Raw genomic sequence first — 25,320 nt, forward strand, 5'->3', positions numbered from 1 at the left:
AGCAATAACATACATTTCTTAGACAAGTTTGAAACTGTAATTCCTGTTTTGTTGTTGATCTGGCTCCTTCAACTCTGTAGTTCCAAGTGAAGCAGAAGCACCCTCCCCCCTCTCCCCCTTCAGCTGGGGTTAATCTGTCTCAGCTTTGACCACAGAGGCACAATCAGAGGTGGAAATGGGTGTTTTGTAATGTGTGCAGCATCACAATGCAGTCTGATCTCATGCTAATACACAGCAGGAGAGTCAGCAGCCGCAGGAGGGAAACCTGATCTGAACACAACAGGACATCTGCATGAGAAAGCTGTCAGGCTACTGAGGACACAGAGGGGGAGAGGAAGACACAGATATATGAGAGAAAGCAGCTTTATCTCTATATGATGATGCAAAGAGACTCTGTGAAGTCTTCCCCTGACTGCTGAAGGAAACTCAGCGTTTTACATCAGTCCTTTTATCTGAACTGCACCATCAGGGCTGCATTTACATCACACCCCCTGACCGGCTGTAAGCAAACATTGTCTAAAGTTCACAGATTTATAACCTTAATAAGAGTTATCAGCAGTGTCTCACTGAGAGATACCGCAGGTTCTTCCTTCCTGCAGGTGTCAGACTGCACAGACACCACGGTGGACGGAGGACCCGCACACAATACAGAATGTTGAAATCTTGTGCAATAAACCCAGGATGTGCAATATACTGTACACACTTTTATCGGGGCAATTCTATAGTGCAAAAATCATAATAATGTGTATGTGTAAAAAATCGTTTTAATAATATCTCAAAATGGTGATACTTTATGTTCACTATTTAAATGGTGCTACTCATTTTTAGACATGGATGAGTACTTCTTCGTCTTTCATTTTATGTGTGAATGTTGTTTTTTAAAACTTTTTTGTCCTCTCTTTTCTCTATATTTATAATGGCAGCTACTCTATATTATTCTTTGACTTTTTACCTGCTTTGTCACTTTTGCTGTTACGCTGTACATTTCCCCACTGCAGGACTAATAAAGGAATTCTGATTCTGATCATGAATAAAGTTTCGAAAAACAGTGAATAATGTGTCACATAGATATAGACGGAGAGAATCAAACCAACACGACTTGCTGTTACTCATTTCCCTGTGGAGCCAGAGTCTGGTATGTTTCATGCTGTAAAGCTTCACTGTCACATAAGGAGTCACAGAACATGTGAAGCGCTCCACAAAGCTGCAGGAGCTTCACTGTGTCTCCATCTGGTGGCTCCTTTAAAAACACATTCATACAACTGAGTGTGGACAAGTAAAAGGGTGAGTTAGTTCACTAGATTTTATTAACCAGCTGCATCCAAATCATTCAGCATAGATAGATACTTCACTTTAATGTCACTGTTGTACGCGTTAAGTATTTGGCTTAAGATACACATCATTATACAAACTGTTAAGACTGATCTCTGCATCGTCTTTCACACACACAATGAACATGACATTTTCACATATTACACTTCCAACATATTTAATTAAATTCCTCTTTAATGCCTGTCAATCACTCTTAAAGTGCCTTATATTACCAGCCTGTGACTACCTCATTCACATAATAAGCTAGCATTAGAGACAGAATGGACTAGCCCCTAAAGAAAGAATAAAACATTATGTTCTTGTATCAATAAACTTCCTTGTGCGTTATATTTTTCGAAATCTTCCTCCTACAGTTCAATACATTGACGCCTTAAAGTGGAACTGGAGGCAGAAGTGCTGATAAGCCCCGTATCTGTACCAATACATGAGTGATTTACGTTTTAACAAAAGCTTAAAGCTTAGGTTCTCAGCTTGAATAAACTATTGTTTATTGGGTTTTATTTTTTACTAGCTCCTGCCATTCTTTCTATTGGCTATGATAAAATGTTACTTCCAAGTAATCACTGAGATCTCAACATTGCAATGAAGTAGGTCCAGAGGGACAGCAGATAAGAGCGCTCGGACAATCATACAGGTGGCCAACAGGCCAACATTGTAGCCTGATGCTTCTGTTGGAGGGAACCAGTGAGAGCATGAAGCTGAGGTCAGAGCTCCTGTGTGTGTGCAGCACGAACCCTTTAGTGTTTATTGTAACGCGTTATATACAAAAGGTGCAAAGAGCGGGGGATTTGGCGTTGTTTAAAGGCACATTTGATGACCTACCTGAAGAAACAAATAATTGTATGCATTACTTTTGCATTCATTGCTGTTGATTATGCATGTAAAGTAATATTTTTACTTTGAATAAGAAATGCTTTATGATGACAGTCTACAAAAGCGTTCGCTGGTGTTTACAGTCTCCTAAACTCAGTTTGAAGTGCATTAAAAATAGTCTGAATAGATGAGTCAGCCCAAGCCACTCATTGATGCCACATGACGCCGCTAAGGGACATTTTTTGTGTGAAGAATGACTTTGTAGTCCTGGCTGATGATTCATTTATTTAATTATTTCGTTTTTCTTTTGGAAAGAGTCTATTCACGGGATTGATTTAATAAAAAAAAAGGCCTTCTTATCATAAAGCACACATCTACATGCCTTGATTATGCCATTATTTAGCCTATATAGCTTTATTTTAAATAGTTTCTAAGCTCAATAATAGACGCAGATAATATTTGACCAGAATTTCTCCCTTTTGTCTGGGACATTGAAATCTTCCCGGAGATGTACATGGCACCACTGAATTCTATCTGAAACGCTGGACTACAGGTAAGTCCAATCAGGAGCTGACAGGAAGTTCCTGCTTTCTTCTCCGTTCACGGCATACAGTGGGCTATGAGAATGTTCGCTGTATCGTTTTACTGTTTCAGGGAAGGACCGACACCACCACCATAAAGCGTCCAATGCTGGGAGCCAGAGATGGAGTCGGACTCGCGCACTGATTAACGCGACTCGGACTTGGACTCGTGAATTCTCGCGCACGATGACTTGGACTCGGACTCGTGAATTTTTCCCCCCACGATGACTCGGACTTGACTTGTACATTGACGCTCCGACTTGGACTCGAGCAAGTTTTCTCTGGAGTCTGATGTCCTCTATCCTGGCGTGTGCACCTGCGAGGCGAGTTCACGTACTGGGCCCCGCTATTCCAGTCTAAAGATGTCTCAGACACACCCCGCATCGGTGTATGCTTTCACACATTCTGCTTCCACATTGGAAAAGAGCAGCGCAAAATGCTCGTTATGTGGAAAAAGGATTGAAGAGAAGGCTCCGTAACACATTACTCTGGATCGAGTTCAGACATATAGGCTGTCTTGAACACTATCATCCGAGTAACGTGATCTAATCAATAAATAAAGATTCAGCCGATAACACGAAAGCACATGGCTACTTAACATGCAGAATGTCTCATTTTGCATGCTAAGTAGCCATGTGCTTTCTGGGGCTTAATCTTTATTGATAGAATTTAAACATTCTCTATAATAATTGTAGCGTCCCCGGCTGAATGATGGTCAGACTCTGATGGTATCTGTTTATTGCACACCCTTGCTTTTATACAATCATTACCAACGTAAGAGCTTGTGCCCTTATCAGCCAGGTGCTAAAAACCGAATGCAACTATTTAGTATATGTTCATTTATTCGTCATCTATCCGTCATTAGCCGCGTTCCCACTGGAGTACTTTTCCCCGTACTTTTCGCGTTTAGTTCCGTTAGTACCCCTTATGTTGCGTTCACACCAAAAAGAGTACTTAGTGCCGGGAACTTTTACCCCCATTTTTAGTGCCTGCTGAGAGGTGGTACTTTCCTGGGGGGAAAAAGTGCCCCAGTTCTGATTGGCTGGGCTAATGGCAAACCACGCCCCGTAAAACTCTGAAATGTTTTGTAGAGCCGCCATTTTATTATCCTGGCATTAGCATTAGCATTCGCCCAGCGCACAAACGCAGAGAGACTAACGTATGGCAACACAAAATAAAACATGGGAGCGGTGGAGATGAGGAGGTGTCGGCATTCTGGCGATTTACTCGGAAGGCTTCAGTAGAAGCTGCTAGTCCCCAACTCCGGGGACTTCCGGCCGGGGACTCCGGGTGGCAGTATACACCGTGAAGTGGTTTGCGGCCTGCCAGTAAACCCAAAGCAGAAGAAGACGAAGTGACGTCAGCGGCTCATTTGCGTAATCTTCCCTCAGGGACTTTATTCAGGTGTGAACGCGATCTGTACTAAGTGCCCTGGGGTAATAAGTGCCGGGGCACTGAGTGCCGGCACTAAGTACGGCAAAGTACTTGGTGTGAACGCGGCTAATATACATGTGTGTTTACACTGCTCCGTTGTCCATTGACTTCCGGTAAAAGTTCCTTCAAAATAAGAGTCCCGTTCTTATTACTATCAAAATAAAAGTGCAAAACGAAAACTTTACCATAGGAAAATATTAGCATACAAATATAATCACTTCTCTAAAAGGTAACTCATTTTAAATATAGTTAGACATATTAAAGGTCATTTACAACAATAATAATAATAATATTAATATAAGTAATAAGCTTTATATTTGTATAGCACCTATTACAAGAATTGTAGCCAAACTGGCTTCACAGCAGTTCAATAGACACATTAGTATAACATGACAGGATAAAAGCAATGTAGAGGAGCAGCTACATTTCAACACATATATCCACGAAGATGAATACATGAAGACTTGTGACTCGGACTTGACTTGGACTCTTCTTGGGTGACTCAGACTTGGACTCGGACTCGAACACAGGTAATGATGACTCGGACTCGGACTCGGACACTCCTTGGGTGACTCGGACTTGGACTCGGACTCGAAGAGTGGTGACTCGAGAGTGACTTGGACTCGTGAATTGGTGACTTGACTACAACACTGCTGGGAGCGGGGCGACCCCTTTCAGCCAAAAACGGCCCTGTGGACATGAACAATGTCCCCAAGATGATCAATGACAATATCAATCACATGGCAGCCCTGCACTTAAGAAAACACTGCTTTATTATCTATTTTAAATCTCTGAAATGGCATCATCATTTATAGTTTATATTTATAGTATTGAAGAAGACTTAGCCCTAAACTACTGATTGAGACCTTGAACTCATAAGGGAAATGTCCACTGAGGTCAAATATGCAGTGGTCATTTCTCCCGTAGTTTCTGAACAATATGACTTCTTATTGCAACGAGTGGAGTCACCCCCTGCTGGCCATTAGAAGGAATTCAGGTTTAAAACTTGTGTTTTGGCTTCACTCTTCAAACCCAGAGGTTCTATGTTGGTATAAAGCCTTTTAGGAGATGAAATAATGACTTCATCCATTTGTCCCCCAAATGATCAATGTCCTTCACAGATTATGATCTTCGAGAAATCAGAAAGTTTCAACTTTCCTCCTCTTCTTCCTCTTCCTCCTCTTCTTCCTCTTCCTCCTCTTCTTCCTCCTCAGTGACTACATCCTGGTCTGCAGTGTCGGCCATCTTCCAGCTCAGAGCCCACTCTCTGCTGGGCCCCCCCTCCCCTCCATGCAGTCCCCTGTGTCTCTGGGTGCGGTGCTGGGTGGAGAAACACACCACCGTGTCCTCTTCCGGCTTCTTCCAGCGACAAATCATCCACGACTCTTTCCAAGCCTGCAGCTCTTCCATCTCCCCATCTTCCTCCTCCTCCTCCTCCTCCTCTGCATCTCCCGATCGGTGGGGGAAGGCCACCATCCACGAGTGCTTCCAGGAGGAGAAGGAGGTGTTGAGTTTGTGGAACTGCAGGTGGAGCGGGACATCATCTGTCTGTTTGATCCGGGTCTTCACTTTGTCTTCCTCCTCTTTCTTCACCTCTTCCACTTCTGCGTCCTCGTCTTCTTCTTCATCCTCCACCTCTTTGTCCTCTTCATCCTCCACCTCTTTGTCCTCTTCATCCTCCACCTCTTTGTCCTCTTCATCTTCTTTGTCCTCTTCATCTTCTTTGTCCTCTTCTTCCTTTTCTCCGTCTTCAATTTCCTCACCTCTATCTACACTATCCTCCTCTTCATCTCCTTCTTCATTTTCCTCCTCCTCGTCTTCTTCTTTGTCCTCCTGTTCCTCCTCTTTCCTAACTTCTTTTTCTTTTTGCTCTTTTTCTAACCCTTCCTCCTCTTCCTCCTCTTCCACATCTTTTTCATCCTCCTCTTCCTCTGCTTCTTCCTTTTTCACTTCATCCTCCTCTTCCAAGTCTTCTTCCTCCTCGTCTTCCTCCTCTAAATCTGTCTCCTCTTTGTTCTTGTCTCCAGCTTGGTCCAGATGTTCTGCTTCATCCTCCTCATCCTCCTTTTCTTCATCTTTCTTGTCTTTTTCTTCTGTATCCTCCTCCTCCTCACCCTCCTCTTCCTCTTCCTTTTCATCCTCCTCTTCCTTTCCCTCCTCCTCTTCCTCCTCTACATCTGTCTCCTCTTTGTTCTTGTCTCCACCTTTTTCCAGATGTTCTCCTTCATCCTCCTCCCATTCTTCATCCATCTTGTATTTCTCCTCCTCTTCCTCCTCCCCCTCCTCCTCCTCTAAGTTGTCTTCCTTGTCCTTCATGTCTCCTTCTTCCTCTTTCTCCTCCTCATCTGATTCTTTGTCCTCCTCTTCATCATCCTCACCATGTTGCTTTATGTTCTCATTCTCCTCTTCCTCAGCAACTTGTTTGTCCCTGTCCTGATGTTCTCCCTCCTCTTCCTCCTCTCCCTCCTCTTCCTCCTCTCCCTCCTCTTCCTCCTCCTTAGGCACTTCATTATCCCTGCCCATGATTTCTTTCTTTTCCTCTTTGTCCTGCTCCTCTTCATCCTCTTCCTTTAGTACTTCTTTGTCTTTGTCCTCTTCATCCACATCTTCATCATCCTCTTCTTTTTCATTCGTTCTCTTGTCCTTCTTTTCTTCTTTATGCTCCCCCTCTTCATCTTCTTCTTCACTTTCCTTGTCCTTGTCCTCACCTTTGTCCTCCTCTTCCTCCTCTTCCTCCTCTTCCTCACATAAGTATTCCTCTTGGGTTTTGTTCATGTCGTTATCCTCCTCCTCTTTGTCCTCCTCGTTGTTGAATTCTCCATCATCCTCTTTTTCTTCCTCCTCCTCATCTACTCCTTCATCTTCCTCCTTATCCTCTTCATCCTCCTTGTTGATTTCTCTGTGTTCCTTCTTCTTGTCTTCTTCTTTGACCTGATTTTCATCCACATCTTCCTTCTCCTCATCCTCATCTACTCCTTCCTCCTCCTCTTCCTCCTCTACCTCCTCTGTATCATCCATGATCTCCTCTTCCTCCTCCACCTCTCCTGCCTCCTCCTCTTCCTCCTCTTCCCCCTCCTCCTGCGTCTCCTCCAGTTCTTCCTCTTCTGGTTCTCTCCATCTCTTAGGACTCCTCCAGGCGTGTGTCCACTCTGTGCTGTCCGTCAGCTCTTGGTCCAGCTGTGATGTGAGCAGGGTGTTAGTGGCTGTGCGTCTCCTGGTCAGCCTGGCGCTGTGTCGCTGTTGGGACTGTAGTGAAGCCCTGCACCACCTGTGGAGGAAGTCATAGTTTCAGATCAGTCTGATGAACGGTAAAGCATTTAACCACGGTCAACAGACTGAAGAGTGGTGGAAGCTTTTAGAATCTCTGGTCACTTTGACCTTCAGTAATAAGAGATTGAATACATATCCCACAAAAGCCATATGATATGTGTATATATTATCTCTTATTGTAACCAATGCCAGAACCCATGGGCTATTTTGTCTGCAACAATACGCCTCATTAAGCAAGACCCCGGCTGTTTCTTAATTTGCGTTCTTCTACATTTGCTGTTTTAGGTGCATAAGTGTCCAATGCGAAGTATGGACAAATGCATTCGAGAAGGTGACAGGCTGCCATTCATTGGGAATGTAATCACCAAATGGCACCATGGCAACAACTCAGCTATTCAAGATTCAGGAGTCGCCCAGAGTCACCACATTGAGGGCTTGAGAAATGTTATAGTTTACACTGTGGAGACAAATAATCACTGTTTGGTTTCCATTGGGAAACAAAAGCAGAGCTGTTAGCTCCAACCAACTCTGTCAAAGTAGTTCAAACTAATGTGAGAAAGATCAATAGTTACAGGTAACAGCTCCCCATTTGATGCTATTTCAATTTAAGTGGACTTGAAAACAATGAATTTGTTGTTCAAAGAGGCCTCAGTATGTGTGAACATGACTGAGTACAATGCTCACAGGAACACACTGTCATACATTAATTGTTCATAAAATACCATTGTGGTGTAATGCATACTGTAAATAAGAAGTGGAAATAGTCAATGTGATGTCACGTAATGGTTTGTGGACCACAGTTTAGAAACATTGTTTTTGGCAATTTGGTGAAGGTGTTTTTAAGCGATCACAATTCAACAATTAACCATAATTGACTAAATACACTCTGTCAAAGGATTACAGTAGTACGATGACAATGTGAGCAACACTCAAACCACACTGTAGTAGCAACCTGTCAATCACATAGCAGCCCCCCCCCTTTAAGAAAAAACGTCTTTCTTGTCTATTTCAATCTCTGAAATGGGATCATAATTTATTAAATAAAAATCTTGCGGTATTGAAGAAGACTTCTTCTAATAATTAATCATTAAAACACTGATATATTTGATGTTGTATAAAGTAACAACACATATTTCTCTATCTCTCTCTGTTCTGCTACATCCTTTTAGTTTTTTTGACCTGGGTGCTTATTCTGATATTTGAAACTGCCAACAGATAAATGTAAAGAGGTTGATGCCTGAAAGTGGATCAACATTAGGCACGGGACCCTCCGCACCAACCTGATCTGCTGACTGTATCCCCAGCAGGAGTTCCAGTTCTTGTGATGTTCTTCTTCTTCCCCCACAGGAGCTGCACCGAGCAGCCAGGAGCCGCTCCAGTCAGGCAGGAACACGTCATGAATCCTCGTCATCAATGTGGTTTCAGTGCTGGGGCTTGTAGTCGGGGTCTCTTCTTCGGTCATGTCTATTGGTTCAATTTCTACCTCTGACATTTTCCATGACTCCTCCCAGTCTATGGGCTCCTCCTGTTGGGTGATCACCAAATATATAATTAAATAACACTTATAAAAAGGGGGTAATCATCTGCATCAAGCATCTGGCCTCTGACCTGACATGTTATATTTGATGTCTGAGTTCACTTGTATAAGGCCAACAAAGTTAAAAGAGCAAAAGAAAACAGGAACATATTTCTTGTAAAGATGTTGATCCCCACCTGTTCCTCTAGTTGTTGTACTTGGTCAATCTTGTCACTGAGGGTTTCTTGGTAACTTGGCCAGATACAATCCCACTTTTTTTTCTCCTGTCTGAAGGGAAAGTTTATGAACTTCCATGTGCCAGCCCAGACAGGAAGAATGTAAACTAATATCTCAGCTTTGCAAACCGGTTTCCTTTCAAACAAAATCTCCCATTGGAATTGTTTCTCCTCAGAGCATTCCAACTGGACAGGACTCTTCACCTAGACAAGGGAACAATGAAGACAAAAGATGGTTTTATAAGTGCTATTGGACTCTTCATACCTATCGTACAGTTGTCTACCCTTTTTTGACATTGTTGAATCAACTTTATAAGATATACAGCAGGTGACATCAACAGGAACCCTTTATCAGATTCACTGACTATCCTTTTAATATAGTTTTTTCATTAACATGTATTACATTATTTCTAATAATCTTTTCTCTTCATTTTATAGCTTTTCTCTGTGTTGCGCTCGGTTGCGCCGCGTCCAGTAATGGTTGTTAATGTTGGAGCTTTTATCCACTCATATTAAAGTCAGAATGTGTTGCTGGCTCTAAGTAATCTGACCTGAGGCCTTCAGAATCAACACTGCGGGCCTTGTAGCTTTACACAAATCTCAATTAAACTGTTGCATTGACCAATCCGATTTCGAGTTGGCGACACCGGGCCATCTAGCAGGCGTACGATGACGTCGGCATTCAAAGTATTTATTTATTTTCTTCTCAGAGTGTGTTTGTGATTTTTAGGGCTGGTTCAGTGAGACAATGCAGTTTTGATAATTTCAAGTTTCAAGGCTTTTATTGTCATCTGCACATTAGCTACAGTGATATGGCAATGAAAAACATAGGTCACCGGCTCCTCCAACAGTGCAACATATATATATATATATATATAGAGGACATAGAACAAATAAAACAGATTTTTTTCTCTCACCAAGGTACTGTAAGATACACTTTTATGTATGCAAAAAGTAAAAACTAGAAAAATGAAATACTTTGTCTAAATAGATTTTCTTTAAGACTGTAACTCTTAAAGGCACTTTTGTGATTTTAGTAAGACAATCCAGTTTTGTTAACATTAATGCTTTTTTGCTTTTGTTTGTGTTACTAAGATACTTTTAGATACACTTTGAAGTGTGCAACTGGTAGAATATGTACTTTGTAAGGAATTTGGTTTCTTTTAATGGCCGTTTTTTTATTTGAACACTTGTTCAGTTAAACCAGGGGTGGGGAACCTCCGGGCCGTATACGACCATTTGATACGGCCCTCGAGTTCACACACGCAAAAAAGAAAAAATCTAGGCCGCAAAAAAATTAAACAAGCGAGTGCCTGTTTTTCCTGGCCAAGGTCAGGGTCCTTGAACACAACACGGGCCTAACGTGTCATCATGTGGTATATGTCTCGTCTGACAGGGTTGCAGTTCTGACGGAGAGCACCAGAACTCCGCAACGGCACTTCCAAAAATTGCAGTACCCATAAGGAGCCGTACACATGCCGCAGTTTTTGCGTGACTGTGTCTTTAGTTGAAAGCCCAGTGGCGATCTGTTCATCTGTCATACTGATCATACAGTCAATAACTTTGTTGTTATTAGCATCTGGTTAGCTAGCTATGCTAACGAATATAAGAAGCTTTTTCTACAACCAGTGAGGTAAAGGCACATCTTTATATGATCATTATAGTTATAAAAAAATAAGAGAATAAAGTAAACAGGTAAAAAATACTATATGACAGTAAAACAAAGTTGTTATTAATAAACAAGAATACAGTTTGAAAGGGGAGTGATTTGTAAAATATTCATAAAGAAAAAGAAATCTGCTTACAGTTCTGTTTCATATGGGTGTTGAGAGATGTATCCATAGATCTCCTAATGTTGCTCTCAAAGTGCACCAGATTGATGCTTTTAACTTCAATATTTAAAAAAAAAAGTCTTCCCGGGGGAGCATGCCCCCGGACCCCCCTAGAGGAGGTTAGGTTTTGATACACTTTTATGTAGGAACATTTTACAACTGGTAGATTGTCAATTACTTTGTAACAAATGTATTTTCTTAAAGACTTTGACTCTAAAAGGCAAGTTTGTGATTTTAACACTTTTGTTTACTGACACTAGGCAGATTTAGCTTTTTTTCTCTCGTTGTCTTTCTCTTAATTTTGGATACAGTAAGTACTTTTTCTGAACAGATTTTCTTTAAGAATATGACTTTGAAAGGGACGTTTTTGTGATTTTAACACTGTTTCGGTGAAACAACGCAGTTTTCTGGAAATAACTTAAATTATTTTTGCTTTTTTTTTTTTTTTTCTCCTACAAAGATACTTATAGTTACACTTTAATGCAGTGGTTCTCAACTGGTGGGACCCATTTCGTCCGCAGATGTGTGAGTGAAGAAAAAAAAACTAGAAAAAAAACTTCTGTCACGTAGTGATCATCTTCTCAATAAAACATCTTTGCTGATGTTTTTTCGAGTCTTCTGGCCAATCAGAATCAAGATTGTTGCCGGAAGTCCCCACGGAGAATTACTTTGATGTAGAACTATTCTTTATACATCCATGGGTACAACTTCAGATAAAAATGAACACATAATGAAATATGACCCCCGGTTTGATGATTGACAGGTCACAGAACAATGGGGGCTATCTACCCTACCCACAATTCACACAGACAAGTTCAGCTGTCAGAACAAAGTGAAAAACAAACAATGGCATAAAATATTATTAATATGTCGGGTATTTATTTATTTTCTTCTCAGAGTGTACCAGAATGCGTAGTTTATATGTTAGTATTTCTTAAAACCATACTTTAGTTCTGTGAAGGGATATACTGTATGCACTGTACTTCACTTTAATTCATATTGTATGCTGAAAAGCGTATATTACAGCACGATTCTTTGTTGAATAGATTTGAGTGGTTCAAAATTCGGGTCGCGATTTGTTGACAAAGGAAAAAGTGCACTCATAAAAACGATTCAAGCCCTTCTTAGACTTGACACAATAAACACATGTTCGCTTTATTAAATATTTTTATTTAAGAAATAAACCTAAGTATAGTTCATTAGTGTAACACAAATTACATTAATCAATTCACTTATTAAATGTATTTAGGACAGATCAACTCAAAATGAATTGTTTTCATCTGGGGACCGCCCCTTTGCACATCCCCTTTGCACATGCGCAACATCCGTTCTGTCTTTTACCGCCTTTTGTCTGACACTGACTGTGGAAAGTCTATTCTTTGGTAAGTATTTCTTTTAGTAGTTTCTTAGTAGTGTGTAGTAGTTTAGAACGTACCCTGTTTCCAAGTAATGCCTTTTCATAATATCAACAAGAAGATTTGAAACCACCGTGTTATATTTTGCTTTTTAGTTGGGTCTAAACGGCAAGCTAGCTATAGCTAGCCAGATAACTGGTAGCTAGAAGCTAGCTTGCTACATGTGGGTAGCATTGAATACCTGCTGGATAATGGAGATCAGTAGATTGTATTATATTAGATTTAATGTTATTGTCATTGAACACAGTAGGCCTACACCAAAATTCAGTTTATATCCAACCAAAAAAATGCAAAGAGTAATTCATGAGGTGCATGAGGTAACAGTATAGGGGGCAGAGCATGCATGCCCCTGCAAGCGCCGCCATTTTCTATCATAAAGCTCTGCAGGTCTGTCCACCTCTCCTGGCCTTAGTGCAGGCAGGCACAGGAGGACAGGTGAAGCCACTCGTTTCTGTAGGAGTTCAGTTGAGTTTAGGCACTGGTCTTTTTTTTACTGCCAAATATTTAATATAAATAATGAGATAATATATGTGCTGAATCTTTTATGGGTAACCTCACTCACAAGCAGGCACCCACAATTGTGCAGAAACGTAGGCCTAAGTTACTTTTTTGATTCCATTTGACTTCTCAGAGTAGTTTTAATGCTGCATACTTTTTGCTCGTACTTGAGATAAACCTTTAGAAAAAGAGTCATCACTTTGAATTGGTTAGATTTGGGTGATTCTACCGCAGCCCCCTTACATCGTCTCCACACTTAACACAATGGCTAATGCTAAAGCTAACGCAGAACTCCAACTTGTAATAAAGCTAAAGAGGCAGGAGCTAATTTATACAGAAGTATTTACAGCGTACAGTGCAGCGGGCTCCAGTGTGTCTTCTGTTCTGTGAAAATGTTAATAACAGTAGCACACGGTTTAACGTGCTTTAAAACTAATACTAGTAGGCTACTCTAGTACCCCCCCCCATCTCTGTTGTAATGTTAATATTCAAACTAACTAGGGATGCATGCGATGTTTTACTATGTAAAATGTAATAGTAGCATTTATGCTGACTGGGGCAGCCTTGTCCGTTTAAGACAGAGACGGGGGGATACGTGTGTGGCGCGTGCATGTGTAGAGCGAGTGAGAGGGAAGTTGAGCGAGCCGTAGTACGTTTCTGGAAGTTAACGGGAGTAGCAGCAGTATAACAAAGTCATAAATATAAAATACGGCCTCCGAAGAACATTGAATGATGTATTTCATACTGATCCTGCAGACACCCACTACACGGGGCGGAAGTCCTGCAGCATGTGCGTCCCCCCTGCAGCGGCAGAGCCCCCCCCCCCCTCCAAATTACTTTAAAGTTACGGCAGACCCACAGTTACTCTACCCACTGAAGCACACGCACACTGCTTGCTTTCTCGCTGGACTTACTAGCTTTTCAGACCCTCTTAGCGACTTTATCTCTAAAAAGCGACTAGCGAAAAATCTAGCGAGTTATTGAGATCATCAGGGGGAAAGTGGGAAATCTACACCAATCTATTATATTGTAATTTATTCCTTCGCTGTTCACTCAGCGGGGTCTCAGCACTGCGTCTTCCCCTCTGGCGCTGTGCGAACACAGGCACGAGTGAGATTGAGTTACTATGGTTACAGTTACGCTATTTCTCTGAAACTGTTCAACACAAACAAAAACTGACCTGATCCAATTCAAACGGTATCATTACTACAGAGATGTGGTATGTTCTTAGGTAATTACAGTGGAACTATATGCTTAATTTAACAACATAAACACCTAGCATAATTATAGTATAAATGTGTATGTTTGTATGTGTTGACCGTTTTTATTATTGTCCATAATGATTAATAGCTCCACAATCGCAATTTGAATTTGCCAATTATCCTACATCCCAATTTGGTAGTAATTCTGATAAACAAGTAACACATTGTTGTATTTTGTTTGTCAATAATATTTTGAAGGTGAATGCAGAGTTCTTGCGCATCACCACCAAGCCACTGCAATCGAAGTTCATGTATCAGCTGGACCACTTTTCCGACAAGCTGCTACAAATCTTCACCAGCAAAGGAGGAGTGAAGGGGAAAAAGATAAAGGAAGCCCTTGCAATCACAGATTCGGTTAGTACAAATGCATTTTTCTTCAGATACCATGTCCTGCTTAGGGACATTTCGACTGATACAACCTTTCTGGTCTTCAGACAACCGCTCTGTCGCACCCACATTAAAGTGGACCTATCATGCTATATTTGAATAATATAGTGTAGGACCATACCTATATAAGCAGGGGTGCACATAACTGGTACGCAGGTACGCATGCGCGGCAACAATCTGAAATGCATAACGTCACTTGTGTCACAACGCGCCTTTGCGTACCTGATAGGTCATCAAAACAAAACACATATTTCGCCTACACATGTTTCTTGTCAATACTCAGTGGAGTAAATTATTAGACATGTCCAAAAAAAACAAAGACATTAAGCAGCCACTTTGCCGTTTCGCTCCCTGCTAAAATCTTCAGACTTTCTATGACTGATTGAACTGGGTGCTGGCCGTGCCGCGCAGGACATAACCGACGGACCTGTGAAGCTTCACAGGAGGCAGAGGCTTAGATCACTGGACGACAGAGTTGGTCGCCGTGTGCACAGACGGAGCTGCTGTTAACGTCGGTGTGTACAACAGAATTGTACCAAAACTACGTCAACTGGCTGCGGTGGGAGACTCCCCTGTGCACATTCTGTGCCCCGCGCACACACTGGAGAACTGCGCAAAATCAGCTGATCACAACGTTCACGCTCTGTGGTCAAGCTGCTGCAGTTTTATTTACAACAAAGTGGAGTAAAACACACAGCTGCAAACTTACTCAGGCTGTTAATGGAAGAGTTTGAAATCAGACAGAGGTGGAAGAAGTGTTACTCAAGTAAAATTAGAAAAGTATTATCATCAAAATCTAGTTAAAGTAGCGACAGTAAAAGTAGTCATTTTGCAGATTGGTCCATTTCATAATAATGTATATGATATGTTTTATAATTATTGATCATTAAAGTGTTTAAAAATTAGTTTGAATGACTTTGTATACTGCAGGGTAGCTTGTGGATTTACTCCAGGTGGAACTAAAGTCTGATTTAACACTTGATTATATTTTCACATCATTCATCCACATCTGTAAAGTAACTAAAGGTATTAAATAAATGTAGTGGAAGAAAAGTACATGATTTACCTCTGAACTGTAGTGGAGTAGAAGTACAAAGTAGCATAAAATAGAAATACTCAAGTAAACTACAAGTATCTTAAATTGTACCTAAGTACAGTACTTGAATAAGTGTACTTTGTTACTTCCCACCTCTGAAATCAGATATGACTTCAAGTCATGTGATAATTTCTTAGTATTTGATCCTTCAACTTGGCCTCAGGAAATGCAAGGACTTCACAGTTTTGGCAACAAGTTTTGGAGAAAGCAAATTGGAGGCTTACAAAGAGACAGGGAGGTGCATCTTCATCATCTTCATCATCTAGCATGCAAGAAGTGTAAATAGAGGACAGTGAAGGAGACACTGAGGAGGACAGTGAGGAAGACTGCACTTATTAACACCACGCTTCATGTGGGGTGAGTACCAAACGCTGTCTCCTGGTATTCATCTGAGTAACTCACTCAAAAAGTTATGTGCACACCTGTATATAAGGCATATTTATACTTTTTTTTTTTCTAAATACCAAACAGATATATTTACTTGTGTGCGCGAGTGTGACACGCATTGCAGACCGCAAGTTAACCGTAAGTTTACCTTGACTTTCTAATGCTTCGAATGCCTTTTTTGCCGAGGTTCAAGGCATTGGCTACAGACAAACAGTGCCATTTCTCCCACTAGTTCAAGTCATCATACTGTATATATGTATTGAATGTGTGTGTGTATATTACAGGGGCGCCGTTTGCTGACAGGCAAGGCAGGCAAGTGCTTGGACCAGAAGGGGGTCCCCAAAGAAGGTAGATTAAGAAGGTCCACAGCAACGACAACATGAAACACCCTTTAATTTACTGCAACGACATGTCGGGAAACCCCCTCAAGGGGGCCCCATGCATAGAGCGCCATAAGAAACATTTTATTAATTTCGGTTTCGTTGCTCCGCTCCGGGGGGGGGGGGGAGGACTTTACTGGCATTGATCCGGACCAGTGACCTTGTATAAAGTTCACAAGTGGACCTTTAATAAAAAAGTTTGGGTACCCCTGCCCTAGATCTAGTCTCAAGTAATGTGTGCTTAAAGTGCACCAGATTGAAGCATTTTACTTTAAATTTCAAACATTTCTTCCCGGGGGGGCATACCCTCGGACCCCCCTAAACGATGTGACGTCCACACCCCAATTAAAACATGTTCATACAATACTGAATACATTTGAAGCCTTTTTGATGTATATTACCTATGTCAATAAGTTTCTGTTTTTGTAGTGTATTGGTCTTTTGTAGAGATTTTTCATTTATTCTTTATATATTCTATTGTGTATTCCTTGGATGCTTTTATCTTTTCTACTGAACGATTTTCTGGCAGGGGGGGGGGGCGCCAGCAAAAATATCGCCTAGCCTCTTAAGCACTGGGGCCCTCCCAACGTTTTTTTTCGAGACTTTTTCGAGAAGATTATTAATTGAACCCTTTTAGAAGGGAAGATATGGTCATTTGTTCAGGGAATGTCATTTTCGAGCCTGAGACCTGAAAAACAGGCTCAGGGTTGAACAGGCTAGGGCAGCAAATTGGTTAGAACCGGCCCTGATGGTGTAGGAAACGGGCTCCGTGTTACAAGATGGGTCGGGGGTTTGGCGGTACCGCTGCAGACTCTCTGCACACACACACCCACACACACACACACACACACACACACACACACACCGCTGCAGACTCTCTGCACACACACACACACACACACACACACACACACACACACACACACACACACACACACACACACACACACACACACACACACACAGCTGCAGACTCTCTGCACACACACACACACACACACACACACACCGCTGCAGACTCTCTGCACACACACACACACACACACACACACACACACACACACACACACACACACACACACACACACCGCTGCAGACTCTCTGCACACACACACACACCGCTGCAGACTCTCTGCACACACACACACACACACACACACACACACACACACACACACACACACACACACACACACACACACACACACACACACACACACACACACACACACACACACACACACACACACACACACACACACACACACACACACACACACACACACACCACACACACACACACACACAGCTGCACGAAGGAGCCGCGGTGCTGCAGCTCCTGATCGGATCAGAGACACACGTTCACTAAGCGGAAAAACGATATCCTGTCACAGAGATCTGCTATTTTAAAGTAAAGTCAACCCATATCGACCCTAAATAAAGTCTATATTAAGAACGAGAGATGTTTTAACATATGGCTTAAACAAATGACAAATGAGCGAGGGTGATGAGCCCCGGACAGCCCCGGCCCAATTTAACCCCTGTGCATATCCATGTTAAGAAAATAAAAAAGTGTTTTCTGATATACATGATTGTTAATCATTATATTCTTCTTTTGTTTGACATTATGATATTATTCATTTACTTTGAGATAAGTTTGCCTTTTAAACTTTGACAAGAATTTGATTTAGATTTTTACTTTGAAATAGGATTTTTATAACTTTTATGTATTACTTTGAAATCAAATTTCGATAACATTTGTCTTCTGCTTGACTATTTCAGGTAAGTGTTTTCAAGGAGTCAAACACCATGCTGGGCCTGACACATAGTAAAAACGTTTATTAAGAGGTTCAGATGGTGAAGGTAAAGAAGTAGTGTGTCACCCTCCCCAGTGATGGTAGCAGAGAGGGGGCCCCCAGCCTGAGGGGCCTGGCGGTGGACAGAGGATTTGACTGCCCTATAAGGGTACCTGATGGTCCAAAGTTCCTTGCACTAATAAATGTGTATTGTCTTTGAGCCTAATCAGCGCCATCCAAACCTGGTCAGTATGCCACGGCCAAGAAAGGGTGTTGACAGTTCTGCTGTTTAAGTGGCCGTGTCAGACCTGACCTTTACTTCACCAACCTCGATTAAGCATACCATTGATAAGCTTGAAGGCTTGAGAGCTTGGGGGAAGTTTTCTGAGGCCCAAGGCCTGGGCCTGGGCTTGGGCTCTTTTAGACGGCTTTTTTAGGACATTTAACTTGTGAACCTGTTGCTTTTGTATTTTGACTTGGTGTCTTTGTTATTTTTTAAGGATTCTTGTAATCCTTCATTTTTGTTAAAACCTTAATAAAACCGGTTTGTACTTTGTACATTTCGACCCAACTCCTGGTCTCTCTCGTGGTTTCTGAAGGTATCTGCTTGGTCTTAGAGTGAGGTAAGAACACCCTTCCCTGGAAAAGGCTGACATTAGTTGATCATTTGGATTTTAAATTGTTTAAGGGGAATAGAAACTCTGCTAAGGTTAAACTATTGTTTCACATTGGTTACTGTGGTTGATGTGGTTTTGATTAGGGATGTCCCGATCCGATCACGTGATCGGGGATCGGGAGAAAAAAATCGGGGATCGGATTTTTTTTTTTTTTTTTTTATAAAATATTTTTATACATTTTATTTAATGTTACAAAACAAAAATGACCATGTTCACGTCTTAAAGTCATCCTGAGGCCTTAGTTTTGGGTTAAAATTACACAACATCATGTATGTGTTGCTTCTTTTGGGCTTGTTTTCATAGACCTGGTTGCTTATTTCTCTCAAATCTGGCAACAGAGTGGGCGCAGTGTCTAATAGTAGCAGTAAGCTAACAAGAGGCTACGTTCAGCTGGTGACTCGGGAGTCGGGACAGAGAAAATGTCAGGAGTTTGGAAGTATTATAAAATTGAAAGCGAAGGCAGTGTAACAGCCAGATGCAATGTTTGCAAGGCGGAGGTTCCGCGTGGTGGAAAGAACAGAGCTACGTTCAACATGACCAATCTAATACAAACACCACCAACAACAACACGACGAGTACACAGCGGCCACTCAGGTAACGGCACTGAAACAACTGACACTTTCAGAGACTTTTAAAAGGAAAGAGAAGCTGCCCCAGAACAGTGAAAAGGCCAAAAGAATAACAGCCAAGATAGCTGAATTCATCGCGTTGGATGACCAGCCGTTATCTGTTACCTTTTTTTTCCTCTTAATGCATTGCATAAAGATCGGATCGGGAAAAATCGGTATCGGCAGATTGTCAAAATCAAATGATCGGAATCGGATCGGGAGCAAAAAAAGGTGATCGGGACATCCCTAGTTTTGATTGATGTTGAAATATGACATATGCTCTGCTGATGTGGTGATATCACTGCTGTGACATTAATGTTTGACTCTGGCTGTGTTTGATATTACATTTGCATTGTTTTGATTAATATAACTGGGGATCAAAATTGGGGGTTAGGGATTGTGGGTCCTGAAGCTGCCCTAATTACCAAGGGGTCTCCCAACGACACAGGGTTTCCCCTCCAGGGGCAGTTTTGATACTGCTCTGGGGTTCTACCAGCCCACCAACACCTACTACACTATACACTCCGTTTTTGCTATCCTAGCGGTCGGACATCCGTGGCTGGAGTGCCTAAAATAGGGATACGACAGGCAGTTTGGTGTTAGAGGCCACGCTGTAAACGCCCCCCTAAGCAGATTACGTTGATCTTGCGTGTAGATTCTGGGGGGTTTAGTCCTAAAAAGATTGGACGGCCGTTCACCAGAGCCTTATCAGCACCGGAGTTCGGTATCGGAGACAGCCTAGATATTAACGTTGGTTGTATCGAAGTTAGATTCTTTTTCACTGGTCACAGAAATCCACTTTAGCGGTGGGTTGTCGATAAAGGAAAATCATGGTGAGGGACATTTCCTCAGATAGTGTGATTTCCACACCAACACAATCAAACTCAATGTTAGCTGGGAGTCCAATCTCCCTACAGGTAATGGTATTCCTCACGTAAAAGCAACACACCCTCTCCTTTTCCCTTTAGTCTGTCCTTCCTAAACACATTATATCCTGCCATAGATACAAGAGTGGATGGTGACGACTGTTTTAGCCAAGATTCCGATATTCCCAAACAATCAATATTGGACTCAAAGAGGAGATGTTCTAGCTGTTCATGTTTATTGCAGATGCTGCGGAAATTGAAATGTCCACTGAATAGTCCCTTCGGCTTGCACCGAGGATCCCACACTGTTTTTGCTTGATTCACTGTTTGAAACATTTTTGTGCGACGGTATTTTTTAAATACCGGATTTCTAGGTTTTACCTCGGTGCCGTTGTTGACAGTGGAGCAGTCAAAGCTAGCTGATGGTTTATGGATCTCTGCCGCTAGGCTGCAAGCCGGCACAAGCCCATAGAGATCCTCCGGTGGAGCGAGCTGTACAGTTAGTCGGCCTCGTTTGAAGCTAGCCGATAATGCGTGGATCTCCGCTGCTATGCCTTTAGCCTTCGGTGCGGGCCCCCCGTCTTCCGATGGTGTGGATGTTGATCCTGCTGCTAGGCCAGCAGCCGTCAGCGCGAGACCACCGAGACCCGCCGGCAGAGCTAACTTTTCAGCTAGCCGGCCTCCTCTGAAGCCTGGTGGTGTCCGGTGGTGTCCGGTGGTGCGTGAATCTCCGCTGCTTGGCCGTTTGCCCTTGGCGCGGACCCGCAGTCCTCAGATGGCGTGGAAGCCATCCAGTCTCCTCTGAAGCCAGCCGGCGGTGTGTGGATCTCCAATGTTCGGCCACCAACCCTCGGCGCGGACCGGTAGTCCTCCGATGGTGTGGGTAGAGGTCCTGCTGCTAGGTCGGCAGCCTTCAGTCGTCAGCGTGAGACCGCAGAGACCCGCGGGTGGTGCTAGCTGTTCAGCTAGCCAGCCTCTTCGGAAGCCGACTGATGGCGTGTGGAGCTCAGCGGCTGGGCCGCCAGCCGTCAGGTCGATGGAAACGACGCCGGGACCCGGGTGGATATTGTAGAAGTTGTTAATACTTCTTAATACTTGCATAGGCAAGTGGTGGCTTTATTTATGACCACAGCATGTACAGTGAACATGTACGTTGCATGCCGACTAACAACTGAATGCCTATTACCTTAACACATCACCGGGTGGCGCACTAGCTAGTGGCCTGCAAAGGACAAACTTAATCATGTGAGAATGATCTACAGATATCTCCCGAGAGCAAGAGACACAGCACAGCCAAGAGCCCGATATTCTCCTCTTTTCGTTTTAGTCCCTTTTTTGTGTTTGAGAGTCTGCCAGGAGTGCCAGATGAATGAACTATAGATAACATGCCGACCATGGCCGAAATGCTTGGTATTCGGCGACGTTGCTGGTGTAGATAATGATGTATCCTCAACATGTTGTTTTACCAAGGGGGCAAGATTAGTGGTGTAGCTAAACAGAGGCTTAAGATTTAGAACAATCATGCAGAGATAGATTGCTGCCACTGCGCCTGAACTGCCTGCCGCCATCTTGAAAAAAAAAGACATCTATTGTGCATTTCCACTGGAAACATTACTTGGCTTGATTTTGTATTGCAAGGGAAGAATATCATTGAGTGGGGACATTCAGTTACATTTCTTTCTATATTTTCTCTAAAGAGAAAAACAAGACAAAATAAAAGAAGTAAACTCCAGACGCACCAAATGTTCTGAATGATAAATACACTACATCTCAACTGGTTTGCCATCAGCATAGTCTCTGCCCACTAACTAGAAGAGAACAGTTTACTCTGTGAGCTCAAGAAGAAGAAGACGATCAGCAGTGAAATGAATGTCCTGTTGGTGTGCTTATTTTCTTTACTTAGTTGTTTTTACTGTTATTAGCGCTTGCCCTTATGTTAGTCTACTCTTTCTCCCCTTGCCTTTTATCTGCACTTTAACTTTGATGCTGTATATTTCCCAGCAGCAGGACAAATAAAGATTTTCTGATTCTGATTCTATAAGTGACTGTGAGTAGCTAGTACATACATCAATAAGTACACCTGGAAATAAAAGCATTTTACCAGTCTAATCCCTACCAACACAGAACTGTGTTATCAGTTGACAATAGAAGCTGACTGTCATGTGTTAAGGAAGCTGGTGTTACTCAACAACATTGTGTCAAAATGACATGTGTTAGAAATGAAATGATACACATGTTTCAGTAAAAAAAGTCTTGATGAGAAAATGTCTGGAATATGAAGCCTACAGCTGTGCCCTGGATCCTCTATCCTGAGTTCTGGATTAAGTCGTGGACTTCGGGTCGTGGCTGGGCCTGTCTCTGCAGTCCTGCCTGGGTCTCGTCATGCTGCTTCCCTGATGGCTCCCACAGGATTGTTGTTGACATCTTCGTGGATTCATCTTCTTATTATAGACACATGCATTTCCAAACATTCGGTCTACCTACGCTGTAAAATGTATTATCTCTTCGATTTACACACGGCATCTATTGCACTTCTGTCCATCCTGGGAGAGGGATCCCTCCTCTGTTGCTCTCCCCGAGGTTTCTCCCATTTTTCCCTTTGAAATGTGGGTTTTTCTCTGGAAGTTTTTCCTTGTACGATGTGAGGGTCTAAGGACAGAGGGTGTCGTTTTCTCATACTGATATTCTGAACAAACTGTGCTGTTGTATTTGCTGTAAAGTGTCTTTACTGTAGGGTATTTTTATTATATGTACAGCACTTTGGCTCGACCAAAAATCGTTTAAAAATGTGCTATATAAATAAAACTTGATTTTATTTGATTTTATTAACCTGTTTAGCCCTGAGCCTGTTTTTCAGGTCTCAGGCTCGAAAATGACATTCCCAGAACAAATGACCATATCTTCCCTTCTAAAATGGTTAAATTAATATACCTGACAGATAAACCTGTGAGTTGGATGTAGAAAAGTCAGAACAATATAGATGTTTTTTATTTTAAAGAAAATTCAGATTTTACATAGTAAAAAACTGTAAATTATAGTGTCTGTTCCTTATGGTGAAAACTACCCTTGGATGATGGTAAGGTAGACTAAAAGCTTTAGGAATCCAAAGTACAACATATAATAAGTACCCTGTATCAAGATTGATGCAAAACAAGTGACATTTGACCTTTTTAGAGAGGTTTAGCCAACAAAAACTCCACCTCTGAGGTGATTTGAGTGGAAATGTTTTTTTTTCCATATCTCTGGCCCCCCTTTGTCGATTTTGATGGTTGACACCTCTTTCTGACCATTAGAGCCAATAGAATCGAAGGGGGAGTCCCCCACACACACACGTTGTAAAACAAAAAGGTGGGGGCTTTGCGCATGTAGTTTTGCATGAGAGTCAAGCTATCTCTCGCTCTGACATCTAGAAACGGAAAAGCAGTCTTATTGCTCATGGATGATCAGAAATCATTTCAAAGGGACACAGACACATTGGATTAACCTATGGATTAACTTCAGCACCGTTTTTATCGTTTTAATGCCATTGAAGACCACTTTGGAGCAGACTACAGAGACAAGGTAACCATGTTAGCATTTTTAGCTACCTAGCGCCACATGTTTTGATGTTGGTTTTTGTTTATAACATCGCGATTTCGTATAATTGAGTGATAATAAGGGTACCCTTCAATTCTGTGTCACCTCACGATGTGAAACGATGTCATGGATGTGGAGAAAAGATAAATAATAAGGTTTTGTGAGTGATTTTCGGTGCAGTAATCTGTTAGCATTTTTCGCTCGTTGCTAATTCAGAGGCTCAGCGTTAGCATTGTGGGTTTTTAAAAAAAATAAATAAAAAAATGATCAGTTAGATGAGTTTCTTCCCGTTACATGGATATAAAACATTCATAGTTTATTAAATGAACATGCCCTCAGACACTGTTTCCTGCAAGATGTTGCGGCAGTGCCCCGGTACCGGGGTCTCTCGGGCTTAACAGGTTAAGGATAATGAAGCACATGGCTTTTCTATCCCACCCTTACACACCCATTATGTAATTATTATGTATGAATATTCAAAAACTCGATATAGCCACTAATATAAAGTTTTAAACCAATACAATGTCATATCATGTTAAGATAACACTGAAACTTTACAGCGCTACCAAAAGAACAGCTTGTCGGACATTCAAACTTTGTCCAAAATATGACCAACACTGACCAGGCGTTGTGTGTGTATTGATGTGAAGCTCTCATCACCTGCTTCCAGGAGAGCCTCCATTCATCGTCCTCAGGAGCAGCAGCGTGTTCTGGCTCTGACTCCAAGACCTTCGCTTTGAACTCCCTGCTGTTAGTCAGCTCTATGGTGGTGAATCCCGGGGTTTTGGTTTTCCTCTCTTTGGCCTTCAGGAACAGATACTTTGGAGGCTTCAGGCTCATCCAGGAGTCTTTCCAGCACAGCCCGAACACATCCACCTCAACTTTACGCTTCCGCCTGAGAGGTTTGGGTGAAGCCGTTTTCCTGGGGGGAGGCGGGGGGGGAGCAGGCTGGTGTTTGGGTTTGGGAGGAGGTGCGACCACTTTGAATTTGATTTTCGGTTTCTTTTTTTCCTCTTCATCTGCCCCACTGGTGATCTTCTTGAAGTCTCCAGTGGCAACAAGTGACCAGTGATAATTCCACTTTGATGAAACTCTGCATTTAAAAATGAAGACAGAAAACATTAGAATCAACTTACATATTATCCTAATAATATATCAATATGTACACTGAGAAACGTAGCAATGGTAAATAAAGAGAAATCCAGCAGCTGATTCATGTGTTTTATAAGGAGGAGTTTGTGGTGGATGAATAGGTCTTACAAACACGTGACAAATGTTCTTTTATGGCATACAGCATCTCTTCTTTTTTTTTAGATTAATGTATTTTAATGAATGGTCCTTGCTCAATAAAGATATAC

At 42.1% G+C, this 25,320-nt stretch overlaps 1 protein-coding gene across 1 annotated transcript; it reads right to left on the reverse strand.

Annotated features, from left to right (window-relative positions):
- Positions 1–1,105: 1,105 nt before the first annotated feature.
- LOC117484735 (spore wall protein 2-like) lies at positions 1,106–24,849 on the reverse strand. Its single transcript, XM_034133151.1, has 6 exons — positions 24,623–24,849; positions 9,144–9,386; positions 8,711–8,955; positions 5,820–7,428; positions 5,382–5,681; positions 1,106–1,240 (listed from the first exon to the last, which is right to left on the reverse strand). The coding sequence occupies exons 1-6, from the start codon at positions 24,800–24,802 to the stop codon at positions 1,106–1,108; spliced, it is 2,712 nt and encodes a 903-aa protein (XP_033989042.1). The 5' UTR covers positions 24,803–24,849.
- Between the last annotated feature and the right edge of the window lie 471 nt (positions 24,850–25,320).

Source organism: Trematomus bernacchii, unplaced genomic scaffold (assembly GCF_902827165.1).
Source record: "Trematomus bernacchii unplaced genomic scaffold, fTreBer1.1, whole genome shotgun sequence".
NCBI lineage: Eukaryota > Metazoa > Chordata > Actinopteri > Perciformes > Nototheniidae > Trematomus > Trematomus bernacchii.